General features: G+C 42.3%; 1 protein-coding gene across 2 annotated transcripts in view; it reads right to left on the bottom strand.

Moving 5' to 3' along the window:
- Positions 1-341: 341 nt before the first annotated feature.
- Positions 342-21,890, bottom strand: part of UBXN8 (UBX domain protein 8) — a 241,543-nt gene continuing 219,994 nt past the window's right edge. For both annotated transcript variants that reach the window (XM_085636490.1, XM_085636489.1), the window contains 3 exons: positions 18,291-18,332; positions 4,974-5,048; positions 342-1,281 (listed from right to left, as the gene is read on the bottom strand). In XM_085636490.1, coding sequence (XP_085492616.1) covers positions 1,120-1,281; positions 4,974-5,048; positions 18,291-18,332 — 279 coding nt within the window. In that variant the 3' untranslated portion in view covers positions 342-1,119. The remainder of the gene's footprint in view (positions 1,282-4,973; positions 5,049-18,290; positions 18,333-21,890) is intronic.

Here is a 21,890-nt window from a genome sequence, read left to right as displayed (position 1 = left end):
GGTCCTAAAATGCTATGTGGAGAGATCAACAATGGAGGTAGCTGCGGTATTTGGGCCCGGGCTTGGCCGCCAACCTCACTGTCCTACCAACCACTGGCCTATTGCTGATCTCTAGCCATAGCGGTCATGTCACGAGGATATAAATGTGTCTGTATACATGATTAAAGATTTAAAACAATATCGTCCTGCTTTCCTGTTTACCCATGCCTATCAATTCTTACACAGTGTCACCTCTCGCTTTGAGTTATCTTCAAACATGTCGACATGGATGTTAATGGCTGCTTCCGCACCTCTATTCTTATCCTCGTTAACTTGCACAGAAAAACTCGAGGTGTACTGAATTTCATTGAATGCATGTTCGCTTTATTTTTGCTAGTAAACGTTCATTAAAAAATACAATATAATCTCATATTAGATTTTGTGTCTTTATTAAATAAAACTCACCCTCCCTCAGAACAGTTAAGAAAATATTTACTCCAGGAGCAAATCCAGGAGAACCCAAGACAAAATGTTCACCCTTCCTTTTGGAAAGACAACACACAAATGAATATCACCCCCAAAAGAACAACAAAGAATTGGATTAATCCCAAAAATCTCCTTAGACTTGCACAGGACACCAGCATCCTGTTACAAGCTAGGCCTGGGATACACATGATTCCACCAATCTATCTCCTAACATTTAAAAAACCGAGCCTTGCAATTTAACCCTAAAATATCCTGTTACAATCTAGGCTAGGGAGACACATGATTCCATCCGTCTGTCTCCCAATATTTAGAATACCGTGCTTTGGATTTAAACCTAAAATATCCATGTTGATAATGTAAAATATATCAGTATGTATTTCACTGGTAAAAGCCAAACTGTGATATCAGGGAATGTAAATGGTGTGCTTCCCATAAACAGTGATTCACATAAGGTACTCCTTCTCCAGTTATACTGTTTAATGCCCCTGAACCGTATAACCACACAAAATAATTTCACTGATAGAAACTTCTTCCAATTCACTGGATTGTGCCATTGTTATGAATTTCCTAAATGACACCTTTTCTGACATTCACTTCCCCGATCAAAATAGCATTTACAGATTTCCGGTTTCCACCTTCACACATGCAGTAGTTTCAAGCATCGGTTTGGTCAACAATGAAAACAGAATCTGTGCTTATGCCAACGTCCTCTAGGCTCAGCCCTTCTTCAATTTCAAGATTTCTTCTTGGATAGGGTGTACATAACGTGTAAATGGAACTATGATAGCCCAGCTTCATCATCCAATCCAGCAATACCTTGAAAGATAAGAAACAAAAATTAGGATTTAATATAAATGTAATGTATATAAAATGTAACTTTAAGCAAGTCACTCTACTAGATCAGTACAAACTAAAGTATTGTGAAAAGACAACGCAACCTTGGATTATATTACTCTTTGGTGTAAATTATAGGACTATCTGGATTCAAATCCCATGCCTTTTTGAGACAACTGTCCTTTCCTTGGAGAAAATGGAAGCCCTTATATTATGAACATGATGGCCGTTATTTCCACTTGCAGCAAGTCATTTTTCGAGAGCACTGCTGTGTAGAAACTTTGGACATGCAATGTTAGGACAAGGAATTTGCCTATTTCCAAAGTGTTGAAAGGACTCTTCAGAACATGGACCACCAAGCCCATGCTGCAAATTGAAATTCAGCAGTGTGAGAAATTAAGTTGTGATAGCTTTTGAAACTTCAGAGTATCCAATTGTCAATGGCTAGATCTACAAATGTAACCACATGCATGATGGAAAATACACCAATGCTTGTATACGACTTATAGAGTATCTATATAAAAATATCCTGTAATACAACTGTGAAATAAGATGGTGGAAGGTGGAAGAGACTGTTAAAGCAATATCTTCACTCAAATCTTTATTTCTTCTTGATCCCTGCCGCATGTGCCAATTTACATGCATGGATGCCACCTCTGACCCTTAGGTGTGTGACATCATAAACACCTCTTTACAACAAGGCAGAATACCAGCCTTGCTTAAAGATACAATGGTTCTGAATCTTTTGAAAAATTCTGGGCTAGGCCTGGCAGAACCACCAACTTACAGTATTAGCTTTTGTACCCTGGACACGGCAAAGACACTTGAACACCATGTGGCCCTCTAACTGAACTCCTTTTCGAAGAACATGGATGCCTTGAATTATGCTCAACTGTTTTTAGGCCAACTAGAAGCTCTGACAGTGTCGGTGTCCTTCTTTGTATTAAACTGATCAGTAGCATTTGACTCTATTGGCCACAGCATTCTGATCTCCACACTCAGACAGATTAGGACTGCGAAGATGGCACTATCATTCTTTGAGTCATGTTTGGATGGTCGAACAGGAGTCTTCATATCGACTTTTTCTTCAAGAGTCTTCATCACCCCAGAATTCTGTGATCTCACCCTACTTCTTTATTTAATTTATAACATTATTATAAATAACAAATTTACATATGCCTCGTGAGCACAGCCAAAGTACATTCAATGTTCAGAATAAGGGATAACACTAATTCTAATACAGTAATTTTTCACAAACTTAGTTCGACAAGTAATTTGTCTTCATGGTGCGCAATGCTGCTGGGCAGTTTATATACAAGTTTGGTTGTAAATAAATTAAGAAAAGGCAGGAGTATTAGAAGTAGGTGAAAGCATGGACATCTGAAGTAGTGATAACCTCCTTGAAGTGATGGGTTGGAGTCCCACCCTACAGAAAGAAGGTGGTAAGAAACCTGAAAATAAAACCTGATGCAGACCTTAAAAAGAAGCATCATGTGCTTGCCAAGGCCTCATAAAATTACTTCAAACAAATGTGGCTAGATTAGTAGAAGGGACCCCCAGCTTTACTCGAGTGTCCCATATTCTTGACAGGCCACACAGGCTACCTAATGAGAAAAGAATTGCCTTTAAATTTCTCTGTGTGACACAGAGGGTAAAGTCTGGTAATCCATGTACAATCTTACAGGTGGTTGGTCTGATGTATACCCCAGAAAAACCTGTGGTTTGCCAATACAGGTCTCGCAAAAGTCCACTTTTTTAAGAATGGCTAGAACTGGAGGAAGACACTTTTTGGTTCTTCCCCTTGTAGCATTTTCTCCCTTCAGGAATTAGATGCTCGACAAACGATTTTTTTTCTTTCGAAAAACCTTAAATACTCTTTCACTGATCTCACTAACTTTTGCATGGCTCGAGTCTACTATGTGGCTGTTGCTCCCTATAGCGCCTCTAAGGTGAAACTCTGTAGTCAATAAGAAAAATATAACAACAGAGAGGCCTCAAGAATGGAAGTAGGACTGAGCAAAAAAGTAGTGTAAAATCAAGACTGGTGTCCCGTAATTTTAACTGGATAGAGACAATGTATCCCCAGGTAGGTTCCAGATCTTGGCAGTCATCTGGAACCAACCCCAGAAGACAAACGAATGAACCTAGTCACAAGTTTCACTTGAAACTTGTGACTGATCCTACTCTACTAACTTAAGGAACAAGACATCTTTGCGACCTACTAATTACTTAAACGGAATGAGCGACCCGATAAGGGAGGTATGACTAAAGTGACACTATAGTAGATAACAGATGTTTAACCTGCATTAAACGATTTGGACAAATCAGATCCCAATTTTCGAAATAAATGGTAGATTGTAGGGTATCGAATTTCATGAATGGGCAAACTATAACAAACTATTTTGGGCACATATAATGGAGTAATTCAAAGATTAGTCGCTGAACACTGCAGCACTTAGTCTTTTAACCTTCCTCGTTATTTACTTCCAATGGCCCAACTCTGATGGCACAAAATTTGCTGCATTATGTAACAGCTTAGAAATGTCAGTTTACCAAGTCTGCTACAGTAGTACAGTGTACAACATTTCGTTGGTTGCATTACCACCATCAGTAGAGATTTGCAGGCAAAGGGAATAACCAAAGATTTTCTGAGCACTGCACCGGCTTTCCCTGTCTACTGGTATGACAAAAGATGTGTATTTCTGCAGCAAATTCGGTAAAATTTCTGGGCACTAAATTTGCAGGCACAATTCACAGTTATTCGCTTATTTGCATTACTGGGGTTGGGGGAGCCAATGTCTGGCCCTAGACAGCCGTAAAGTTATATTTGAAAAAGGGGTCCTCCCAACCCAGTTTTATAAAAAAAGCAGTATCTTGGTAAGTTAAGACATACGTTAACACAGCACAGCATGATCAACTAAAGTAAATCCAACATGCTGTTTTCTCATTCCACTGAAGCTGTCACTTCAAATTAACAGAATAGATGAGCTCCATAGATTTGTCTCGGTGAGAAAAAATACTCTGAGACTGATCATGTTCTCTGCGACCTTTTAGCGGATCCCCTGCTTTTGTATACCGTTTCTTCTGCGCGTTGGCACCAGTCGAGGTCCCGCTTCCACTCCTCCAGCGTCGGAGGCAGAGACACCCCCCCACTTCTGGCAGCTAATGATTAGGATGGCACGGTCAAAGACTTGCAATTTTTACAGCAATCCCTTACTTCTGATCAAGAGGAGGGTCGAGACTTAAAGCAGTGATTCAGCTAAAACTAAAAATCAAAGTGCGGAGCATTGCTTTTCATACGAGTAGTTTTCTCAAAAAGTCACAAACAATGCACTCTATTTTTTTTTAGTAAAATACTTACAACAAATTTGAGGGTCCAAAATTGCTCTATGCCTAATGAGTGAGAACTGCATACTGAGCTCACTCATGAGAAGCCAGTAATGACTTATTTGCAGAATCAAGAAAACGAAGATCTTAAATATGAAATCTGGGTATAGCTACCGGAATTAGTCTTTGGTTCTTTTTAAGTACATTTTCAAATCTGATGGGCTCTTGACAGCAGAGCCTCCCTTCAGTTCTCCCCCAATTTTCTGATCCACCATTCTGGCTTCTGACCAAGAGCAACCTATCCCACTTTAGCGTTATTACCAGTACATTACCAGCACATTACTTACTTGAGAGTCGCACGTCTTGAGAAACCTTCTCCTGAAGACGCGTCCACTTGGGCACCGCAGAGCAAGGGTAACTGCCTGCAAATCAGAGCAGTCACAGAAGAAATTATTGCATGCTAAAATTGTTATACATTGAGCCTTATCCTAAAAACTCTATCACAGCAGCATTCAGCAAAGCCTACATTCATTCGGCTATTATGATGTTAACATTTCCCACACAAAACCTATTTTCCCTAGTGCTCCACCGAAATTACAAACGCTTCTCAGAGATAGATAGACAACAGTACTAAGACCCGTGATGACTACATAGCATGAAATCACTCTATAGATCAGCAAACATCTTGGAGGATGATTTGATTGCTAATTTCTAATAAGATATCGTTTAGACCTTAGTGTTATGCGGGCCGGATTGGCCCTAGCGGGCACTGGGTATTTCCTGGTGGGCTGGAAGGGTGGGGGCCGGCTTTGGAGCGGTGGGGGTGTTTTTGTCACTGAGGGCCGGTTTAGCAGTAGTCCTGCAATATCGGTCCCTTGTAACAAAAGCGGCAGCAGTGCTTTAAACTAGCACCCGGCTTCCCCTGCCCCTGCCCCCCCTCCAACTGAATTGCCCGGGCTGGTTTGTGTTCCCAGTCCAGCCCTAGTATTATGGGTCGGCCCCAGAGCCGAGTCCTTTTTAGGTCTGACTTTAGCCGAAATCTTTTTTTTGTAATAAACTTAGACATATAATTTATTACTTAATGGGGCTCTCTGTCAGCCCTCTTCATCCGTTGGTCTGTTTTTGTGTTATTCAATTTTTCTTTCGCCCTCTAGACCATACAGCATAGGGCAATGGGCCAGTCCACTTCTGCCACTGGACGACTTCACTTTGAGTTACAGCATTCTTATCTTTCACAAGAAACATCCCCACACAGAAAGTAGTGGCCTTCCGTGCCAAGGACTACTTTGGCAGTGTGTGCTTTTGAAGACCGCAAAAATATTATTGCTTTTAGCTAATGTTTTTTTTTTTAAACTGAAGAGGGCCCAGAAGCTTTCCAACAATAAAGTTCTGAAAAAACAAGACAAAACAAGCATTGGCAAAGCAAAAAGGCCGGCACCAACGCCAGGCCTACTGGCTTTCCCACTGGAGATGTTATAGCTACAGTTTTTTCTTTGCTCTACAGGGGCCTGAGAATATAACCAAAAACATGAGGTTTTTTTTAAATATGGGTAAGTGCGGTGCAGCAAAATCACCTCCTTACCGGCTTTCAGAAACAGAGTGGAAAGAATATATATTTATTTTACCATAGTGGGAGAGTCACGTTATATTTGCACATACACCGGAGTTTCTTGGTGCTGAAGAACAAAATAGTAGCCAAACAGAATATTCTGGTTGACCATTTGCAAATTAAACAACCACACTCACATTTTTGGAAAAGACTGGCTGATGTTTTTCCGCTCCAAACTTCGCAGGCAAGACATTCAATGAATTGGCAGCCATCACTGTGAAGGCCCTACCTTACTCTTCATTCTCGCCTGTAGTGAGGCACAACAAAGCAATTATGGTTCACAGTTGACAACGCAGGGGAGGGTGTGTATCTTAAGTGCATAGGGCAGCTGATGATGGTAGAGACCATGTGAGACACAGAGGGCTGGGGTGCCCAGACAGGCAATCAGAGGGCATTTGCAAGAAAGGCACAGGATGGCACAGTGGCAAAAGGCAGGGTAGGGTTGCCATGTCTCAGAATACACCATCCTCCAGCAAGCAGCAGGATTAGAAATACACGTGGTGTGAACTTCAAGGTGCAGTGCCTTTAAGAGGTTATCTTCATTTAGCAGCTCCTGCCCTGCAGACAAGACCAGTGCTGATAAACACCAACTCATGCGCGGGATGATAGTAAAGGTTGATACTGAGTGTGTCAATTAATTTAAAGTGGTACATGTAAATGATAAAATCACAAACAATCTCATTGCATGGGATAGTTTATACCCGGATAAAATATGTGGTTAAGTGCCCAGAGTTTTACATAGTGCAAGCAAGAGCAGTTTAAAAACAAATAAAAACATAAAAGAAATATGATATTCAGAGCAGCCGTGACCATGATCAAGATGTGCCTGCGGCCTGCACTCAAAGTTTGATGGAAATAAAAATTAAATCCATACACTTGTCAAAGCAGGTCCATCGGCATGCCAGTTGTCAAACAGAAGTTCCAAGCGTCCTTACAAGTGGAAATCCCAAATCTCAAGAGCATTGGCTTCAGCGAGGTGCGTTGTGCATGAACACATTTCTGGCAGTGGCAAAGCAGGTGAAGCATAGGCTCCCTCTTAAAGTTACAAAATCTGCAAAGACCAGTCCTGAAATCCGATCCCCAGCTGGAGCGACATACATTGATTGATAAAAGCATCAGTCTTGCACAGGGAATTTGAAGGTGGATCCCCCTATATGCAGCTTTCCAACAGGATTGCATTCCCATTCCTTCATAGGATTTTGCAATTGACGTGGTGTAGCTGCAAGCCTGGTCCGAATTGAAATCTCCATGATGTGGGATCCTCTTTACCTTGCCAGATCACTGACAGAATATCGAGGAGCAGAATATCGATGAGAAAATATCGAGTAACAGAATATCGACTTCCTATCAACAAACAGGTAAGTACAAAAATATCGAATCCTAAATATCGTTGTCAATAATATAGTTTGCTAAAACATCGACTTTTTTAAATGTCTTAAAAGTAATATAAAATTAATTAAATAATAAATATAATTAAGTAAAACATACTTAAAAATAATTAAAAAACGTCAAAATTCATAAATAATAAATGTAATGTAAAAAAACAATAAGCATGCATTTTCATTTTTTATTATATATATTAACTTAATAATATTAAAAAATAATTAATATTTTTAATTATAAAATGTAAAAACCATCATTTAAAATGTAATTACATATATAAATAAACCTATAATATTAATGTAAAAATAAATTAAATATAATAAGTTAAAACATTAAAATAAATATGTTTTATAAAAATAATATTTTACACTACATTAAATATAACAATACTGAAGATATTGCATAGCGTAAAGGATAAAATTACTATTTCCACTCCACAGAGTGGTACAGTAGGGAAAGTGTTGGATAGCGGGTGGAAAAAATTACTATTCCCACTCCAGTGAGTGGAACAGTAGAGAAAGTGTTGGATAGCGGGTGGGTAAAAATTACTATTCCCACTCCAGTGAGTGCAACAGTAGGGAAAGTGTTGGATAGCGGGAGGGTAAAAATTACTATTCCCACTCCAGTGAGTGCAACAGTAGGGAAAGTGCTGAATGGCGGATGGGTAAAAATTACTATTCCCACTCCAGTGAGTGCACCAGTAGGGAAAGTGTTGGATAGCGGGTGGGTAAAATTTACTATTCCCACTCCAGTGAGTGCACCAATAGGGAAAGTGTTGGATAGCAGGTGGGTAAAAATTACTATTCCCACTCCAGTGAGTGCAACAGTAGGGAAAGTACTGAATGGCAGATGGGTAAAAAATACTACTCCCACTCCAGTGAGTGCACCAGTAGGGAAAGTGTTGGATAACGGGTGGGTAAAAATTACTATTCCCACTCCAGTGAGTGCAACAGTAGGGAAAGTGTTGGATAGCGGGAGGGTAAAATGTACTATTCCCACTCTAGTGAGTGCACCAATAAGGAAAGTGTTGGATAGCAGGTCGGTAAAAATTACTATTCCCACTCCAGTGAGTGCAACAGTAGGGAAAGTGTTGGATAGGTGGAGGGTAAAATGTACTATTCCCACTCCAATGAGAGCAACAGTAAAGAAAGTGTTGGATAGCGGGTGGGTAAAAATTACTAGTCCCACTCCAGTGAGTGCAACAGTAGGGAAAGTGTTGGATAGCAGGTGGGAATAATTTAATATTCCAACTCCACCAAGTGTAACAGTAGGGAAAGTGTGGGATAGCGTAGGGGAATAATTTAGTATACCCACTCCTGCAACATAATTAACATTATTTAACAAGTAATTATTTTTTCAAAATTAAATTACCTCCCACCATTTCCCCCTATAAACGTCACCTACAATATTGTAAAATATTAATAAATTAGCATAATTAATTAACAATTAATTAACTAATTACAATTAACAATAAAATGTAATATCCATCAAATCTAAATGAATTCACACAATTAACACTATAACATAACTTTTAATAAATAGAATATAAAATTAATAAAAATTACATTAAAACTAAAGTACTTCCTACCCTACTCCCCTATCAACCCTCAACCTACTCCTGAAAAAGTACACAATTAACATATTTACAAATTAATAATTAATATCTAATTAATCACTAATTAATAAAAAAACAACAGTTAACATAATTACCAATTAATTATTAATTGTTATTAATCAATTTATAATTAATTAATAATAAATTAATTTACTTAATTAACAAGATTAATTATGAAATACTACATTATTAATTATTAAATACATTAATTAATTAATTTCAATTAAATTACTTCCCACCCTATTCCCCTATAAACCCACAACCTGCTACAGAATAAAATTACGCAAAAACTAATTAACATAATTAATTCTAAATCATTCTTAAAAAATATATTATAATTACATTACTTCCCACCCTATTCCCCTATAAACCCACAACCCGCTACGGAATTAAATTACGCAAAAACTAATCAACATAAAATTCATTACTTGAAAAAAATTCAAACATACATTACAATAATAATACATACTTTTAACATATATACTAAAACTTAGAACACAAAAAAAATAGATATTTTTAACAACTATATTATGACTGTCAATATTACTAACTTCGATATTATGATAAACAATATTTCTTACCTGCATTTCGAAATACTGCACCAAATATATTTTTGAAAGTCAATATTATGTCCACTCGATATTTAAAACTCGATATTTTGCCATATCGATAATTAAAATTGGATATTTTGACTGTTCACCACCTTGCCTGCTCTGTCGAATGAAGTACAGTTTGATTGAAAGTGAAAGACCCTTCCTAATTGCATGGCATTGCTTTGGTCCATTTAAGTTCGCCCTACTAATTGGTGATGCAGTGCACAGTCTGTTTATAGGAGGTCTTCTTATATGAGCTCCCGGTCTACATTTTTTTTTTTGCTACTTGATCCTACTTCTTTTTAGGTTGACCCTCGACCTGTAGTATCTCTTCTGTGGGTTTTTGGCACACCCACCGATTGCCATTGGTTGCTATCTCTGGCATTCAGAAATGCTGGCTTGTTATTGGTGCATTTGCACAACTGTCCCTCCTTTGTGTGGTTAGTTCCCTCCCCGGCGATTTCACTAAGAGAACATTTTGGTTGACCATCACAATGTACAGGATATGATGGCCCCTCCTACTGTATGGGCATTGCAGCTTCATACACAACTTGGTTCCCTCCCACGTCGCTGCTCCCAGCTGCACAGTATTTGTAAGTGCTCTTCGTTCACACAGCTTGTTTATAATTGTTGCGGTGCAGCTCACCCACCTACATGTTTTTAATAATTTTAACATAATTAAACTTTCAGAAGGGTGCCCGTTTCATGAGCTGCACACTTTATCTTCTACTTGTTGTAGTAAGCGCTTGTGTTTCCGAGTTCCAACGTCCCTGTAAATCCGTATATTCCTATGCTGGTACTGGCTTTTTCATTTGGTCTTTTCCCTTTCCACGGTATATACAGGAGTGTACTAGCTATCATCAATTGTAATTTATTTTGTAATCTATTTATTTATTTTGTAATGTATTTATTTTATTTCATTCTATAATTTATTTTGATATTCCAATTAAGGGTCTACAATTCCCAGCATGCTTAGTTTTGTAAAAAGAGAGGAATGGCTGAAGGGGGCATCGTAACAACTGGGCTGTGGGCTTTCTATGGAGGAAAAAACCCCAGAAGGCATTGAAATGAGGTTCGCAGTTAGTTACGTAAAAACAGTTGAACCAAAACTACAGCGTGGGTGAGAAAATAATTATTTAGAAGGGATAGCTCAAGAACAAAGGGCAGCAACAACTACAAACTCCCGACATGGGACATAGTGAGTATGAACATGGTTTCACTCTGACAGCACCACTAACTTGAATTGTGCCTTGCATCTTTGTTAAAAAATGTCATTCACTCTCAAATTAAAGCCTATTTGGACCCACATGGAGGCGAACTCTAAATCCAACTAGGAATATACCAAAAAGATAAGCGTTTCGGGCGTGCATATCTTTTGTGTGTTTTTAGCTACTTGAGGCCAGGAGGAGGGGTGGGGCATAACTGTAGGAGGAGAGAGGGGGCTGGTGAACCTTATGACCTGCAGATTTTGAAACTAGAGAGTCTGACAGCCGATTCTAGTTCACAATCTCCAACAAAGGCAGTTTTCGGGCACAAACAACTCTCTTTGAGACCACACACAGGGACACAAGCGACGCGCTCTTATAAAATATACATGTATTCAAAGCCTATACAACCAAGCTGTTGGGATGATTTGCACTCTAAGTGGTTCACGTGGTTTGATCCATCCAGAAGGAGTTTGATACTTTTTTAGTTTTTAATTATTGCATTTTTTTAAATAGACCATAGACTTTGTTGACTCTGTACAAATGGCGGTGCGCTGTGTTTGTTATGTTGGGTGGCACGACCAGGAAATGTGCTGAGTTGCAGTAAAAAGAATATCTCTACTTTGTATTTGCTGTAACATAAATATTCAAAGCAGAGCACCCCTTGGGCAAATTTGGAGGCAAACAGCCTCCAAAAGGCGTGACGATAGGAGCGGAGCAAAGATACTGCTTGTACCTTTCTTTGGCACTCGTGCTCTGCCTCCTCCCGGCCTCTCTTCCCTTATCCATGTCATCCTGGATGGTCTGGAAAAGTACTTCATGACGTGTAGGCAAGAAATTTCAACAACCATGAGTTGTTATCTCTTCCCTCTTGCAAGTATTTTCATCACTCACCAAGACACATACACCATCCCTTCACCTTGAGATTTGCACCATGTCACACGTGATCTTTTACTAGCCACACACTTCACTCTAATACACCACACAATTCTTCGCTCTCCCATCATTTGCAATCATGCGCAGTTATGGAAGCGGAGGGAAGCTTGCACCGCTATTGCCTGGGATTTATAAGTGAGGAAACATAAACTGCTGCTGTTTCCGATATGTACACTTGAGGAAGCATACTTTATTGCTACATTTAAAAAAATACCGATTCCTTAATATTCCTTATTACCGAATCGGTAATACCGATTCGGTAATAAGGAATACCTACCCATTCATTCCTATGGGCTTGGAGGCCCATAGGAATGAATCTAAAGCCATTCTGTATTAGTGATTCGGTATTACCGAATCGGTAATACCGGGAGGTATTTCAAGGGTGCCAGGGTGTCCAAAGGACACCCTTTTGCACCCCTGAAATGTGCCTGTGTGCACATGTGGCGCACATACATGCCCTAAGGGCATGGATATGTGCCACATGGCACTTAAAAAAAAATCAAAAGTGAATTTTGAAAGAAATTCGTTAATTACCACCAACTTGAAGTTGGTGGTAATTAACGAATTATTAAAGCACATCAGCACTCTTTTATGTGCTTTCTGCATTGTATTTACCGATTCGGTAAATACAGATTCGGTAAATACAGATTTGGGGGCCTATGCATCAACAATGCCATTTGCGATTCCTTATTAGCGAAAAATAAGGAATCGCTAATAAGGAATAGCAAAAGGCTATGCATGTAGGAATCGCTATTCAAATAGCGATTCCTTAATATTCCTTATTACCGAATCGGTAATACCGAATCGGTAATAAGGAATACCTACCCATTCATTCCTATGGGCTTGGAGGCCCATAGGAATGAATGTAAAGCCAGTCTGTATTAGCGATTCGGTATTACCAAATCGCTAATAGCGGGAGCACTTTCAAGGGTGCCAGGGTGTCAAAAGGACACCCTGTTGCACCCCTGAAAATGATATGTGCACATATGTTGCACACACACATGCTCTAAGGGCATGTGTGTGTGCAACATGAAACTTTGAAAAATGCACAAAAGTGCATTTTTCAAAGTTTTTGCAAATTACCATGCAGTTCATCTTCATGGTAATTTGCTCCCCCTATTAGCGAAATCGCTAATTTTTTAACTTTGATGCATTGCATTTAAGGAATCTCACTTTGGGATTCCTTAAATGCAATCGCTATTTAAGGAATCGGTATTTAAGGAATCCCTATTTAAAGAATCGCTATTTAAGGATTCCTTAAATAGCGATTTCTGCTTTTGGGTTGATGCATTGGGATTGGGTATTTTTTCCTTAATACCGGGAGCTATTACCGAATCGGTATTTTACCGACTGGATTTTGGGTTGATGCATAAGGGTGTTGGTATTTACCGAATCATCACCTACATTAGGAATGGCAAAATACCGGTCGGTAACCCTGAAACTTTCCGAATTTCGGGGTTACCGATCGGTATTTAGCCACCTACATCGGGCCCTAAATGGCAGAGGTTTGGGTGAGAGGTCAAGAGTTTAACAACATTTCATTGATTAAGGATGGGGCGTGGCTTAGCAGCCAAACATAGGGGACGCGTGAGTCTAGAGCTCTGCATCAGTCCGTCATTTCTCCTGAGAATCTTCGAGTCTGGAATACGCATCGGCAGCAGCAAATAAGCTCCTGGAGCCGGCCAGGTGGCCGCGAATGTCTGGAAGCGCAACTCCTACGGACACGTTCCTCTGGGTATTTGACAAATCGGCGGCCTGGTCGCGCGGCAGAGCTCCCAGGGGACAGGATGCAGAGAAATTGAGAGCCGGAACATCTGGGGGCTGGGCATGCGACCGGCCCTGATTGGGGCTGATTGCCGCCCGCACTGGAGCGGAGTGCCTTGGAGCACCCGCAAATGCTTTGACTCCCAGCCGGGCAACTCCCACAACGACGGATGCAACGTGAGCAGTCCGGGCGGTCTCGAGTGATGGAGACGGACCTGGGCTGCAGGCACTAAATTGTGGCACAGTGAGTATCAGCTGAGCCTGCCAGAGGCGGAATCTTATCTCAGTGGCCCCCAGGGTTCTGAAAACTGCTCGGGGGAGGAAGGCTGGCTGAATCCCATACTCCTTGCCCCCGCAGAGGGAGGTGAGAGCCTGAGGAGAGAAACTGGTAAAAGCGTCAGGAGACCCCTAAAAGAGGAGGAATGATGGACTGCAGCAGGCATTGACTGCACAGGTCTCGGAAACGGCTGCCTGGGTTGGGCGATACAGCACCCGGGATACCGTGCCCAAATGACCCACATTGACTGAGGTGTGAGGGTCCCCCCCAACACCAAGGGGTGAGCTACTGGGGCTTTGGTGCGGCCCTTGAGTGAGATAGACGGTCTCCGGGGTGGTGTGGTTGACCCAACCCACTGGAGCGAGTTGGAAACAGGGGGGGGGGGGGGGGGGGGGATTGACCCCTGCCTCGGAATTGAGCTGGGCGAGGGGACCCCCAGCTTAACAGTGAGAGGTCTGGTGTCTGCCTTGAGATGCACCCTCTCTCCCCCTAACAGACCACAGGCGGTTGGAGAGCAGGAGCCGCCCACGAATAACGCTTGAGGCGGAGCGGAAGGTCTTGCATAGAGAACCCAGGGTGGTGGCTGGCCGCCCGCGGGTGCCTGAGGCGGGGCCTCTACCTACACACACAGACAGCTACTGAAGATAACGGGGTACCCGGGGAGTTTTGTTGAGAGCACCCTCCTCCTTCTTGCTTGGCAGTCATATAGTAGTGACGCTCCACGAACAATTAACGAACAGCGGAGAAGCCTGGTGAACAGTCGCAGGCGATCATGGGCAAAGCGAGGACAACATCAGTGGGAGCTCCTTTAATGCAAGACGACGACCCCACAACAACTGAACATGGCTCAGACGCCAGTACATCCAGTGCAGAAGCAACTAGCTAACTTCCTGGAAGCCATTGCAGACACCAAAGCTACGCTGCATCAGGATATTAGCATGGTTTCAGTGGACCTGGGACTTCTTTGTGCTGAACATCACAAACTATCTGAAATGATGAAAACAGCAGAGTCGTCCACAGCGGAACTGACCCCAGCGCATGCGGGGATGTCGCACCAGGTCTCGGATCTTAAGTTCAGAGTAGACGTACTTGAGCGCAGAGTGGAATATGTGGAGGGCCGCAACAGACGGAATAACATCCGTGTATTTGGACTACCCGAAAAGGTGGAAGGGGGAGACATGAATGGCTACCTTGAGTCCTGGCTTCGAACGGTGGTTGCACCCGAGGGACTGTCCCCATACTACACATTGGGGAGGGCACACCGAGTACCAGGCAGGGCCCCGACGCCGGGCTGCCCTCCACGTCCAGTGGTGGTCAGACTGCTGCATTATAAAGATAAGAGACCTGCTCCTGCAAAAGGCATGGACAACTGGCCCGTTTACAGTGAACAACAGCAAGGTCTCCATATTCTCGGATTACATGCCGTAGGTTCAAAGGAGGAGGGGATCTTATCCAGAGGTGAAAAAGTCCAAGCGCAATAAAAATCTCCGATACTCTTTAATGTTTCACGCCCGACTTCGAATCGTGCTGGATGGCCAATCCCACTTTTGCAAAGATCCCAAAATGGCATGGGACTGGATTGAGGCTTATAGGTATGGTAAGCTGGCCCAAGGAGGTGGGCAAACCCAGAGACAACGAGGTGGAGACAACAGGAGAAGAGCCCGGCCCCTCCCAGACAGAGGAGAGGGCTGCAGCGCTACAGGCAGTGGCTGAGATCATGCATAGTGCTGAGACTTTGTCTGAGGGGGTCTCGGGCTCGGTTCAAGGAACGGGAGGCTCGGAGTCAGAGGCCTCTGGGGACAGTAGCGTGGTGCTGCCAAAGGTTACCCCTGGAACCGCTGACAACATTATTTGACAAATACTTGAAAGATGGCAGTTCTCAGCTGAAAATGTGGAGGAGTTGTGTCCTGTTGACTATATGGTTGCCGCTCTGGCACATAACACATTTCCAGGCTGATGCGAACACGGCAGGGTGCTAATCTTGCCTTCCTGGCTGCACCCCCCGACAGGTGGGTCCCATGCTGGTTCCCGCCCTACATCGGTGGTTAGTGACTTGGGTGAAGTTTGGGCGACCAACCGTTGTCGAGGCACTCTGGGCTCAGGGAGTTATAAGTTACGGGAAGTTGTTTTGCTATGTGCTAGTTTTTTCAGCAGATTTAAGGTTGTTGCAGACATGTGAGGGATGTTTGGGGGGGTTGTGAGTGGCTGAGCAGTTTCTCAGTACTATTAAACATGGCAGCCTCAACAGGTATTATTAAACTCCTTACATGGAACATAAGGGGATTGGGAAAAATGGCCAAGAGGTACAATATCCATAGCTATTTGAAGAGGAGAGGGTTCCAGATCTCACTGCTCCATGAAACGCATCTCTTACAGAGTGAAACCCAAAAACTACATGGGCGGTGGAGAGGGCAAATGTACGCAATGAACTATTCGGTCTATGCTAGGGGTGCCCTGATATAGGTGCGTCCAGATGTTCCTCTGGAAGTTGCAAGTACCAAGAATGATAAGGATGGGAGATATGTGTTGATTACAGGGAAGTTAAGTGGTAGAGACATCAGCATTGGTAGTATTTACACCCCAAACCATGACCAGCTGTCCTTTCTGCAAGGGCTTACTGCCCAACTAGCTGACCTGGCCCGGGCACTATGATATTTGGAGGTGACCTTAACTGTGTGATGAATGTAACGCTAGACCCCCCCCCCCAACCCCCGGTACTCAACTGGACCATATGTCAATGAGTTTTCAAGAGTGGAGCCACCACTGGGGACTAGTAGACACCTGAAGGGTACAGCATGTTACCGATACGGAATATTCCCTCTTTTCCCCCTACATCAGCTACATACCAGGCTCAACGCATTCCTTAGTTCCACAGACATTAATGGGACAGTCACACACTGAATACCTGGGACACACCTTATTGGAACATAGCCCGTTACTAATGTTCCACCAGCCTTTGTTAGTCAGACCCCTGATCCCCCTGTGGAAGTTCAGGTCTGAGACACCAGAAGACAGCCCCTTTAAGGAATCTCTCGACTACTGTGTAGAGACCTACTTTGCCACAAATGTACACACTGCCTCTATGGTGCTGATGGAATGGGAAGCATTTAAAGTTGTATCTCACGATAAGGTCAAAGAGGAGAGTTAATCCACACACGGTATTACTCCTGTATCGAAACTCACAATCCTTATCCCTATCGTCACACTCCTTATTTTAAGTCCCATCCCTAAGGGAGAGCTAATAAATAATTTTTCTCCTTAGAGAGATGGTTTTAAATCACATTTGATATTATTTGCACTCTGCCCCCCACTCACAGACTCACATTGGAGTGCTAAAAACACCTCAGCTCCTCTCCTAAGGGAGAGTAGAAGCCCACACAGTGTACCTTGCGGACACTGTGTGCAAGAGGGGACCCAATGATGAAGCATGTCACCATCATGGTGAGTGAGGGTTCTCGTCTTTAAAAACTAATATTTTTGAAGGTGTGTGTTCTGTACACTTCTGTAATTAACCTTTGATATCTTCTCCACTACGGTATTTTTTTGTGAGTTTCGAAGCATTTAAAGTTGTCATACAAGGCCACTGCCTGAGCCAGTTGGTTGGGGTGCGGAGAGTCCTCTGAAGAGAGCTGGACGGGATGAGGCTGTCTCTTGAGCGACAGCAACATGTTATTTCCCTGTACGCTGACAACCTTCTGGTTTACCTACAGGATGCTATGACTGGATCTGATACTTCTCTGCGCCACCTAGACTGTTTTGCCAGATTGACAGGACTGAGGATTAGTAAATCTAAAACCTACCTCTTTCCAAAATCGAGACCCCCAACACTTCCAGGTGACCATAACGGGGATCAAACCATGTTCGAGCACTTAGGTATACATATTTATCATTCCCTGACTGACATGAGGGAGGGTAACCTGGATAGATCGCTCCGGTCTCTCAGATCCTGTGTAGCATTTTCGCGCTCCCTGAAACCTCCTACAGTACAAACGCATACATTTAATCATTGAATAAAGCTGTATGATCTTGCTTTGGTTGTTACATTAATTGTTTCTACACAACAAAATATATATTTGGTGTTTACACTGGTAACAATTTCTCTTTTTTTCGTTTTCCCAGGAATAAAAGTAATTTTCTTCTGCCGGCCGCTCACTTTGATTGCCCTCTGTTTGCATTTCCCTGTATTCATGTAGAACTCCCATGCAATACATTATATTACTAGGGAATTCAGACAACAGCGGCTGATAGATAGAACATCCCTTTTTCTGAAACAGACTCTTACCCCTTCCTCCGTTTCTTCAGGTTCTTCAGGTAAAACGAGCACCTGTCAATGAAGGAAATGACATGAAGAGAAGCATTACACTGCAACACAAATACAAATCACACACACAGCAATTGTTGTCTTCATAACACCACACAATTCTACATGTATTCACACAGAATGGTCTGTTTGCCAATTCTTGCATTATCAAATGATGAATTTTCAGTCACAAGCGGGCCGTAGCTGTTTCCAGAGGAATATGGGGATCTTTACTGCTGCTTGCCATTTTCATCTATCAAACATCTTAATTACCTTTCTGCCAATCTAATCTACAAACCCATTTTGATGAACATTTGCATTTTAGGTCTGAGGACCCGACCTAGAGTTTTACCGTCCCAAGCAAACATGCAGACGTCTTCTTCATTTAATAGATTCACATGCGGTGGGGAGGGTGCCACTATGCTCTGGAGTAAGGCTTTTTCTCTGGTTCCTGGGGCAGCTGGTGGCCACTGAGCTGTTTTATGGTCAGTTGTTTCTAATTACGACTGGTGCCAAAGTTATTACTGCACTGGACCCTGAATGCAAAGCCTTCCCATTTTTGGCCTTTTTTAAATTTTATATTTTACAGCTGTGGGAGGTGACGGGCACTTTAATTCTCATACACAATTTGGCACAAAGTAATAACGCTAAATAAATGTCACTTTCCAGCTAGAGCTGTATCTTTAAATGTTAATTACCTTTATTTCTTTATTCGGCAAATGCTGCTATTAAAGTTTGCATAAATACAAATGACATAATAAACTTTAAAAACAGTAAAACCAATACAATAAAAAAAAAGCTGCCATAAGGCCATTTTGAACAGTGCTTAATTAATAGACATTGCCTCTCTTAGGATTTCATAAAACACGCTACAGCTATATGCCTTATACTTCAGGATTCTAGTGTAGAATTAGCACCTCATTAAGGAAGGCCAGTGGGTTTAAAGGTGTAACTAGAACATTTGTCTAGGTCACATTGCTAACAGCAGCGGTGGGCCATGTAATACAGTATTCAGGGCCCTACACTACCCTGTCTGATTCTCCATGCTCCCATTATGAAGCGGGACAGAGCAAACACAATCAAGGGTGGTGGATTGGATCTGAGGATTCTGGAGACAACCCTAAAATCTTCAATCCCCATGCTCCAACAGAGCAGTAATATCTACTTCTTCCTGTGATTATGATAGCGTTGACAAAAGAACAATATGTGATTGATACATTCCTTGGTCTGGGGGAAGAAAGGGCAGGACAGGTCTACGTTAGTATCATGTTACCCCCATTTAGCAGTAAAGGGGTGCAAGGGTAGGGTCCCAAATCGAAATTTAATGTACAAGGTTTTTGCCAAAGTGGGTTTGATGGAACCCATATATTCTTCAATATGGTAAGAATCTTTGAAGGCTAGTGTCAAGGTACCCAAACTTCTGTTTCAGCTTCATTCTCCGTATATGTAACTCCAGTAAATGCCTTTAAATGCAGCCTTAGACACACCAGAAAAGGCTGCCGGGTTAGTCCACAAATGTTTGCATCCCAACTTTGCCAAGTAAGTCTTAATGTGCTCAAACCAAGGAATCCTAGAAACTCCAGGCTGCCTGAGTAGCTCCTTCAAATCTGCCCGATACAGAACAAGGTTCACTGAAGCCCTAAGCCATAGAGCAGAGGTCTAAGGGCTACTTTATGAGTAATGGACCTGTGGCCCATATCCAACCGTAATGGCAGGAGTGGGGTACTAGTTGGAAGATTAGCCAAAGATCATAAAAATTGGTTCTCGCCCACCTCCAATGTGGTAGTCCTCTCGTGTCCCCATAGTTCTCCCACATACAAGGCCCCGTCTGTTGCTTGTAGGTTGAAGATTTGGATGGCTGGAGGTGCTGGTCGGAAGATAGAGCCCTTGAAACCCCTCAGGATGAACCCTGCATAATGTTTCAGCTTCAACTTGCTTATACGGATCTGGATAGACCAGCCAAGATTCTCCGTCAAGGTGAGGCCCAAGTACTCGAAGGTGTGGACACTTTCAAAGGGGAACACTGTTCAGAGATGGGTTAGGGCAGGTGTGTGCCTGGGATTAAAAACCATATACTTGTTTTTTGAAGGTTGATCTCAAGCCCTTTCTGGTCGCAGAAGACACCACACTGGTCCAGGAGATTTTGAATACCCATAGAGGATTTGAATACCCATAGGGAATCGTCTGCGAACAAAAGGGCAGGGATCTCCATAGCCACTAAGCTCGGGGTATCGCAATTGCACTAGCTGGGCTACCAGATCGTTAATGTATAGTAAAAACAGGGTTGGGACAAGAAGACAACCCTGTCTTACCCCCCTTGTACCTGGTATAGACTCCCCGTGTTTGCCATATCTAACATGCGCATTGCTCTTCTGGTGCAGCCTCTTAATGACATCAACAAGATAATTTGGTACACCCTGTTCAGTTGGAACTTTCCATAAGGCCTCCCTTGGCACAATGTTATAGGCAGTAAATGACTACTGTTCTTTTCCAATAGCAACATTTAGAACACTTAAAATAAAGTTAGATAAAAATTAAGTCCTCCGAGCACCTTCTTGGGCTCAGGCATCAACACAAAGGTCCTACAAGAGATAATAAATTCTAATTTTGAACTGTAGAAATACCGGCAAAAGTAAAATTCTTTTTTACAGTGATCACAGAGCTTTCTGCACTTCTATGTTCTGTCGTAGGATATTCCCAGGGACAATTACAAACATATACATTCTGGGCTTTTAAGGGTTATTCGACTTATTGCAGCAATACGCACTAAAGTGCTATGATACGCCCGCCCTTCGCCCTAGTTTCCATGTTGGTAATGGCAGGATAGCTCATTAGTCTGCGGCCAGTGCTGCAGTAATGGTGCACAAGGCCTAACAGTGGGTGGAAATGGAAGACACTGGACAAAGTCTCAAGTTCAAGGATGTCAAGAAAGGCCCATACCAAGCTCTGAAGCTGGAATAAGGGATTCCCAGACACACTTCTTCAGACTAGAAGGGCACCAAACTGTTACAGCAGAGGATCAGGTTGCCACCTGCTACTGTTAAATGAGCCACTATCCGATAGCTGGCACTCGGTTGGATTCACAAGCTTTCAAGTCACGTATCTCAGGAATGGTTGATCACTGCCAAAATTCTCCAGATAAAGGAGCACACACAGGACTAGCTGATACTCACTTGGGACAGCATGAACCCTAGGGTTCAGGCAGCAATGATACTTATTTTATGGCCCAGGGGCAACATGCGGCATGCCAGGCTCTTTCTTGAACCCCTACTTGTGAGCATCCAATTGCTATTTGAAGCTTGAACCAGTGAAAGCAGACACTTTATTTAAGAGTGCTTCCCTATTGTATTATCAAAATGAAACGATACAAGTCAATACACACGTAGGATGCCAAAGAAACGTACAGAAGAGGAAATTGACACATTTCTAAGGCACTTTAGCTTATCATATTAGCATTTAAAAAAGTAAATCATCTCCTTTTTTCAGGATTGCTTTTCTAGGTTATTTCAGAAATGTATGTCTTAAGTAGATTTCAGAAAAAAAGCATGCAGTTATTTTCAATTTTCCTATGCATCTATAATT

Source organism: Triturus cristatus, chromosome 2_1 (assembly GCF_964204655.1).
Source record: "Triturus cristatus chromosome 2_1, aTriCri1.1, whole genome shotgun sequence".
NCBI classification, from domain to species: Eukaryota; Metazoa; Chordata; class Amphibia; order Caudata; family Salamandridae; genus Triturus; species Triturus cristatus.
Note: the sequence above shows the minus strand (reverse complement) of the source record. Positions and strands in the feature narration are given on the sequence as shown.